This window comes from Corvus brachyrhynchos, unplaced genomic scaffold (genome assembly GCF_000691975.1).
Source record: "Corvus brachyrhynchos isolate BGI_N302 unplaced genomic scaffold, ASM69197v1 scaffold140, whole genome shotgun sequence".
NCBI lineage: Eukaryota > Metazoa > Chordata > Aves > Passeriformes > Corvidae > Corvus > Corvus brachyrhynchos.
Window position 1 is genome coordinate 983,337 of NW_008235809.1, and position 8,790 is coordinate 992,126.

Consider the following 8,790-nt stretch of genomic DNA (forward strand, 5'->3'; position numbering starts at 1 on the left):
AGAGTTTCCTTCTTTGCTTTGGGGACATTTGCAGGCAGACCTTTATTTAGTAATTTTTGGACACAGGTATGCTAAGTGAGAGACAGGCCCTGATGGTTACCAGTGCTGCCAGTTGGTCTGCGTTGCACAGATTAGCCTGTGCTTGGTCAGTGTGTTTGCAGCCCTGAGGCTCTGGGTGGGCCAGGGGCAGAGGAGGGACAGCGTTGGTTCTGGCCCTGTTGTGCAGTGTCATTCAGCTTCCCTGATAATGTGGAACCTTGGTCTGTGTGGGTCATACAGAAATGCCAACAGGATCTTTTTGTTTCACTCCACGTTGAAAGGGATGACCACAGGAAACGTTTGCAAAGGTATTTTTTTCTGCCCAAAAGGGAGACAGAAAGCTGAGGTTTAGTTGCCACTTCTTTCTGCAGTGAGCAGAAGCTCATGAGAAATTTTTTCTGGTGTGGCTGCTGTTTGCACACAAACCCCTTTCTCTGCATCCCAAAGCCCTAAAAGAGTCCAAAAGTGATGGTTTCCTGGGAGTGCTGATCTGCTGACACAAGGAGATGTGCAGCGAGAACAGTCTGCCTGCCCTGATGTTGTTTGAAACCTCTACTGAACACCTAAGTGCATCTGATTTACTTAAGCAAAACCACAAATTCCATCAAGGAGAGATGTCCTGCACTGTGCCCATGGAGAACAGAGGTCCAGGGTGCTCTACAAAAAGAACAGACTTTTTTTTTTGATGGATAAATTTGCCAGACCTGTGAGGTTTTTCTTTTTGTGCATCTTCCAGTTTCATGCAGGTCAGCACCTCGAAACCCCACTGATACTCGTGTGGGGTACAGGGCTTCTTTCACCCCTCAAAGTATTTTTATTCTCTTTTATAGAGGAATGAGCTCTGCAGGGGCTGTAAACCATCATACTGGTTTGGAAGATCTCTTCTGAGAAGAAGGAACCACAGTTTATGCTCCACCACCATAAAAATCCCTTTGACCATTAAAAGATGATATGAAACAGCACTTAGAGAAGGGGAGGAGTCAGTTAACATAAGGAGCAGCCAAGGAGCGTGTCTGAAAGCTTTCAAGAGCATCAGTCAGGGTCTCCCAGCATAAGCACTGGCACAGTTCCTTAGAGTCAAGAGAGGAATGTGGCTTTTGCCAGGGGAAGATCTGGTCCCTGGCTTGCGTTCACACAAGAAGAGTCCAGGAACTGTGAATCTTATCAAAACCTTCCCATTAGCAATGACTGGAATGCGATTTCATTTCTGGTATATGTCTTAATAGCCAGAGTTGAGCAAAAGAAGAGATAGCAGGGCTTTTTTTTTTTTTCTCCTAAGAGGAAGAAAACCACTATATGTGGTCAAAATTATTTGACTTAAGTAGCTAATGAAAAACAAGGCTTAGATTCAGACAACGCTTCAACCGCTGAAAATTTGACTTCCACAGAAATCAGCTAGCAGGTTGCAGAGATTTGCTCTCAGAGGTCTGAATCCCCTAGGGTTGTTCAGGCAAATCCTGCTCTGGTCAGTCAGTTAAGAGAAATAAGGAAGCACACAGGTACACACAGCAGTCACAGGTGCTGCAGCATTGGAAGACTTCACTGCACTTGGGTTACTCACTCTCAGCTGTGGCGATGACAGGAAGGGCTCGGGCTGGCCTTGGACCTTGCATTACACCCAGCGTGAACATAAATTATCTCTTTACAAAACTGTGAAACAGGACTAAGTCTGAAAATCATGGCAAAGTGTATGCTGAGCAAGTGTCAGCAGGGAGGCCATCCCCTCTTACTCAAGATTTCGGTATGTGTCCCACAGAAAAGCAAACAAAAATAAAGTGCATTGCTTCAGTTTTACACCATGTTGACATAAATCTTCTTCCCATGTGAATTACAGCAAAACTGTGCACAGCTACTGAGCTGCTGCACTTGTGCTGCAGATGGGCTTTGTCTGTTTTTGGTAGACAAACCTGTCCCTCATTTGGACTTTATATAGGAGAAAAGTAAGTTTGGGGGTTGTTTTTGTTAGGTTTCTTTTTCAGTATACCTTGCTGGATTGCATCTATAGCTGTCTAATTATTTTTTGTATATTCATTTCTGTATTTTATATTTGCATTTTTGCTACACTCTGTATTTCTCAAATCCAGGGTGATCAAAAATAAACACTGTGTAGGCACAATAAGGAAAGGGATCTAACTACAACCCTTTTGTGCAATTAAAAACACCGTGCCATGGCCTTTGCTAACTCAGGCCTTCAGACCACAGAGCAAGATCTTCTGAGTTCAAGTTATGATTTAGGCTGAAGTAGTCTGGTATTAAAACAAAAAGTTCTCTCCTTTCCCAATAGGAAGTTGCTTCTTTATGAAGACATTTTTTTTGTGTCTTATCATTGCTTTCTACCAACACCAACTTGGAAGAACAGTACTGATATATTCAAATCTGTGTAAGATCTTAAGCATCTCTTTTGCCCCCTAAACTGCAGCTGATTTGACATTCATAGGTCAGAAAGAGCATTTCAGAGAGGAGGGATTTGACCTGCATGACCACCTATGGAGTTGCTGCATCTTCCAGTGACACGACCTCAGGCCTCCGCTGAGCTCTAGAAACCATCCATGTGTGCTCTCCTAGCCCCAGTGAATGGGCAGTAAAGTTCCTCTGCTTGAACTACCTCTGTCTGGAAGGAGTCAGTCTGGAGCTGATCGCCTGTCAGCATTTTAGGGATACAGCAAGGGCAATATTTTATCCTAAGAACTCACTTTCGGGCTCAGCATAGAGATTTCTGTGTCTGCTTTGCTCCTAGGAGGAAAATATTCCTTAGGGCAGACTCTTCTCTTTCTGCTTTTGACATCTTTAGCAAGAGCTTCCTTAACATATTATGTTTAGACTGAAACCGGAATAAAACTTGTCTTTTTCTTCTCCCCTTTGCATTTCCCCTTTGCCTTCCCTTTTTTCATCACTAAACGATCATCGTGTATCTTTTTCAACATGACTCATGCCAGAGTTTAAGAGCTGCCTCTCCAAAACTTCAATAAATGCACAGAGCAGCTGTTGTTATAACCCAAGTCACCACCATGTTACTGCAGACAGATGCAGGTTAATTATAATTTCAAATGTTTATCCTGTTATTGTTTGCATTTCTGAAGATTTTCAGCAGCTGTAGGACCCTGAGTGACTCCCTCCCCTCTCACAGAGTGTATTTATTTTCTGGGTTCAGCATGCCCTGCTCGGTATCTCCAGCGTCTCTGCGGTGTCCCACGTAGAGCAGGAGGTGGGCTGGGGTGACGGCAGCTCTGTGCCAGGTGGAAGCAATTATGGGAAAAAAACATGGTCCTTGCTGGATGAGTTACTGCTGATAGCTGCCAGATAAGCTAACTTAATAAAGCAGTGGCTTAATTAACCTGCATTCCTCCCATATTGCCTCTCGTCCAGCCTGTCTGAGGCGATGCTATCAAGCAGCTACTGCTTTGTAGGATGGGGCAGGGGTGCTGTGCTGGTGCACCCCTGTGTGTTGGGCACTCTGGAGGGCCTGCAGGTGAAGGGACACAGGGGAGCTCCTGGAAAGCTCAGCTTCTCTCTCAGTTTGCAGGGTAATGGGCCACAAGAGTCTGAAAAAAGAGGCAGATCTGCCACTTGCCTAGTCATGGATATATTTATTGGTGTCAAGAGTTTGACACTTCTGGCATTTAGTGATCCAGAAGCATCTCGACCTCCAGAGCAGAGGGGAGGAGCTCAGTATCTCCCTGCTTCTCCAGCAGCTACCTGCCAGAAAAAAAAAAAGGGTGACTTGGTTTTGGGGGTGTCCCTATCACTATGGATTTTCTTACTGGTAACACAAAAGCTGGATGTTGCAGTGATTGAAATCATGGTACCCCAAACCCACTGCCAGTTTGGGCTTGTGCCTATTCCTGAGTAAAGATTGCATGAGAATCAAAACTTGCTATATTTTTAATTGCTGAAGTACCCCATTAAAAGCTGTAACAGATAACAGTCTGCCAGAAGCTTCTTCTTTTGTAAACCACATTTAAAGTTAACGAATCAGCTTAATTTCCCCGGAGATCCAGGTTTTAGTGGTGGAGCTTCTTACACAGCCATGTGTTTGTGTTTCATGCATGGTCACATGTACAGGTGCATAGCAACCACCCTGCTGAAAGTTACCCAGTAGATAAAATTATCAGTGGGAACCCCCTCTCACCTCTCATTATGTACAACGAGATTGCTGCTGTGCAATGTTGATTAGACATGTCAGCCTGGACCGGGATGTCTGAAAATGAGTGTTGCTATGAAAATGCCTTTGCTAATGCTCATGTGTCTATCATTTTGACAGATTTCGCTTTAAGAATGTAGAAAGCTAAAGCATGCAGGAATCCCAAGGTTGCAATGTAATGTTCAGAGAAAGAGGTATTGTATTGTATTTCCTTTGCATTAACCCTGAAGTAGCAGTTTCCCAGGTAAAATCATGCTGGTGGCTCAAGACTGCTGTTGAGTACAGGCTGCACTAATGCAGAGATCCATAACTTTCGACTGGGAAGAGATTATCATGGGGAACTGGCTTCTGGAATGTGGTCTGAAGGCAGGGCATCCCTCTTCTAAAACACTTCTTTAAGTATGATTTAAAACTTATACAATGCAAAAAAATCTTCATGTATTTAGAGAAAATATTTCAAAATCTCCTTACCAGTAAGGCTTGGGAAAATTCAAACAAAGATTTGAGAGGGAGACTGAAAACAAGGAAATGGTTTCTCAAAACCATCTCATCCCACTGAGGAACTCATTGCTACAAGAAGTCACTGAAGAGAAGGATTTCAGCAAACACTTGGATATTAGCCAGGGGAACATGATTTGTTTTAAGTTGTTTTAAGCCTCTGCGAGGCTGTGCTTGCTTTGGGGCAATATCAGGGTGCCAGAGCAGTGTTTAATAGCGGCAACTTGGCATGTTACGTGTTCTCAATGTATGGCTGTGGGAGAAGGGTTTGAATGGGGCAAGTGGTTTGGCTTTTGGGAGAATCCAGTCAGGCAGATAAAACCTCACGTTAGCTACAAGAAAGCCAACACGTCCAGCCAAAGGCCATCATCAGACAAGCTGAGAGGAGAGAGTCAGCTCCTGCAAGGTTCCCAGCAGGTGAACCCTTACCCAGGAGCAGGCTGTCTCATCATCTGCTGACACGGGTCTTATTGGTCCTAAACCTGAAAATAAGGTGGGAATTCCACAGAGAAGGGTACAAATTATGGAAGCTGCTGCTACCTATTTATGGCTAGTTCTGGCTGGCACAACCCCACAGGTCAGCATCTCATGGCAAGGATGTCCTCCTCTCCTTGCTCATCTCCCAGCCCTCTCAAGCTGTGTTGTATCTTCCTCTGAAGAGCAGCTACAAGCAAGCCTCTCTTCTTCTGCAGACAGGAAGAGATGAATGTGCACTTGGAAAGCCATCAGCATGGCTTGCAGCAGATGAACAGCCTCCCCAGTGCACCTTTGAACTCATTCCTCCTGCATTTGTTTGTCTTGTAGATAAAACTTCACAGCAGTGTTTGGAGAGAAGTCTAATGAGGCACCACTGTTTGCATAACAAAGCAAGGCTTCCTCTTCAGATGTTCAACACTCATTAAGCATAATTTATATTCCAACTAGTCTTTGGAAGAGGTTAAAATATGGAGCCAAAGTTTGTTTTTACATTGTTTGGAGTAATGCATTGCTTGTTTTAAGCTGTCAGTTGCAACTGATAGTTGATTTAAATTCAACATAATAATGATTTGTGGTGGCTACGTTTTGTCCAGGGGAGTGTCGTGTCATCGACTGATGTGGCTTTAGCACTCATTTGCATCAGTTATTGAAGCAAAGGAAAAGACAGAGTGGATGGTTTCCCAGTTTGGAGATATTTCAGCAGATCCACAAGGCATAAAAATATGTGAATTTGTAAAATACTGAGGGATATTTTCACATCAGATTCACGTATACTTGATGTAATAGCTCACTGAACAGCAGTTTTTTCTTTTGCAGCAGTCCTGGTAGTCACCCACATGGGATCCTTTGAAGGTCACCAGGTCCCTGAAGTGAGTCACTCTCTGGGTGATAAGAGACACAGACATTTGTAAAGGCTCCCGAGCACTGCTGGGAGTTCTGGTGACTTAATGTGGTTTGCTGCCTAGAGAGAAAACTAGCAGGCTTAGGCTTAGCTGGATGCCTAAATGTCATTACAGGCCAGGGTGTCAGAAACATTAATTTCTCAGCATTCAGACTTTGTTCATATCATAGGCACATAAAAAGTGTCTGATCCTATTGACTCTACACTCCCTCAGACTATATAAGATACTCTCCCTTGCTCCAGTTGAAATACCCAATATATTTAATTTACCTCCTCCAGGTTTATTAGAAGATGAGAAATTACTGATAACATTTGTCTCCTGTGCACTCCTCACTCAGACTTACCCCATCCTGCAGATTTAATGACGGGTATTTGAAAGCACCCTTCACTGTACCATGAAAATGATGAGCTGAGTTGTGTATTTGGACAGCACTGAGCTGTGCTGCATCCAGTCAACACAGGAGAACAAGATTCTTGGAAATTATATGGGATGTTGGGTGGGTCAGTGTTAGGATACTCAGCCCCAGGTTCCTGAGGTGGCTGGACATGCTGCCATGTAAAATCCCTCCTGGGCCAGGTGGTTCATTTCTCTGTTGTGTTCTGTAATGCTGAGAGACCCTCCGACTGCAGTGCTCAGGACCCTCATCTTGTTTGGTTCATCACATCCACAATCCACCTATGGCTGTTTTTAAAGGCAGTGCCAATCTACAGAAAATACATTTATTTATTCATTTATTTATTTTATTGTTTTTCAGGAAAAAATGCTGTAAGGGTTATAAGTTTGTTCTTGGACAGTGCATCCCTGAAGGTATGTGATTTCACTGTTCTTACCCATCATGTCCCCATGCATTTGTCTTTCCCCATCTGCGCTGTTCTCCACATTGTCTGTTTGGAAGAGCAACCTGATATAAGCACAGGCTTGGCCATACCTCATGTATCAGTGCGGAGAGGAACCGTTTCCCAGAAATTGTTGGGAAAGCAAAAAGATCAACAACTTCCAAAAGTTCTGCTTAGCATGCCAAGCCTTGATCCTTCCCTAAGTACACGTGGCTGCACAGATCTTGTGCCATGACCTGCTGCACTGCAAACAGAGGAGCGTGTTCTGCCCTTGGCTGGGTAGCTGGGAGCACTCTCTGCACCCAGAAGCACATCTTACCTGGACAATGGCTTTCTCCTTTTATCCCTCGGATCTGGTACAGCTGACTTGATTTGTCAGTGCACAGGGAGATGGTGAGTAGGTGAGTTAGTCCTGCCTTTAGTTTCCCATGGGCATGGCTTCTTTGTCACCGGGGGCCAAGGAAGACGCAGATTTAATCAGGGTAGTTCATGCAGTAGTAAAAATTGATCTGATTTGGATGAAACTGGCTCCAAAGTTGTAGGACCACAGGAACTGCCCAGAGACGACATGCCAATAAACTTTGTCTGCTCCAAAAAGCAGGTTAAGAAGTTGGTCTATGGCAACACATTCTTCTATTTGATGACATATTGAAAGCCTTGATTTGGTCCAAGAATTTTCCTAGTTTGTGGTGGTGATGTTTTGAAAAAAAAGTGACAAATTAACATACTGGAGAGTCAGACAGTTTTGAATTACAGTCTCCAGCCAACAGGGATTATAACCCAAACTCTAATCCTGATGGTTTGTTGTGAGTTTGTTGTTGTTGTTGTTGTTGTTGTTGTTGTTTTTATTTGTGTCTTATTTGCTGCTGGCTAGAAATACCACACAATTGTTGGGGGGGAAAGCAAAAAAAAAGAGGGAAACAGATCATGATGAAAAACATTATGTAAACAGTAATGAATATTTTGGACCAAACCACTACACCCTGCACCTGGAGGACCTGGGTAGGGTTTGGGTGAAATTGGCGCTCACAGTTCCTTGTCCCATGGTTTTGCAGTGAGTTTTGTGTCAGCGTGTGTGATACAGGGTGACAGCTCCAGTGTGAGACAAACACTTGGAGGAGGCAGCTGTGTGTGTTGGAGGCAGAAGTCCTGAACCGTTTCAGGGTGGAAAGAAGCCAGGACTCTACAGTCCAGCTTTCCTATGGATTTAAGAATTTTATATACTGGCTATTCACTGAATATAATGGATACAGAGGGTGAATTAATAGGAGCAAAAATAAAATGAGAGCCATGGTAATCTATTATTCTGGCTTCTAATTTTCATCTCTTGAGATGTTAGGTGATTATGAAAGCAGTTTTTATTATGTGCTCTCTGACTTTGTCTAATCCTGTCTTTTAAATGCATTTCAGTAACTGAGAGTTTCTGCCCCTAATTCAATTCTCTGCTGGCTGCAGCTTCTCTCCCTTTGTTTCTCCATTCCCCCTTTTCAGCTTTATCTGTATTTTGCCTGAAATTTCGGAGGCCACAGCAACGGCTATAACATCGGAGACAATCTCAGGCCCTTGGTATAGGGATGAGAAACATGATTCACAGAAGTATTCGTTTCACTTACTCTGTTACAAGACATCACTTGGCTCTTCACACATTGTTTTGGCATAATCTTGACAGAGTAGCTGTATGAAATCCATATCTCAACACAGCCACATAAATGCATTACAGATGTGAGTTTATTAGAGCACATCTGCACCTTTTAATCCAGTACTGGCATGTTGAAACTGTGAGAAGTAGTTCCAGCCCTGTCTTCTCTGTGCTTTAGCAGTGGCTGCAGGGAGGAGGGTTGACAGAGGTATAGATCCTCCCCTGTCCACCCTTTTATAGCTGCCTTGGGACACCAAT

General features: G+C 43.7%; 1 protein-coding gene across 1 annotated transcript in view; it reads left to right on the forward strand.

The window, feature by feature from the left end:
• The window catches only part of CCBE1 (collagen and calcium binding EGF domains 1), a 105,607-nt gene that overhangs the window by 73,423 nt on the left and 23,394 nt on the right, over positions 1-8,790 (forward strand). Inside the window, exon 4 of the mRNA XM_017727559.1 lies at positions 6,812-6,864. Within this exon, the coding sequence (XP_017583048.1) occupies positions 6,812-6,864 (53 nt within the window). The remainder of the gene's footprint in view (positions 1-6,811; positions 6,865-8,790) is intronic.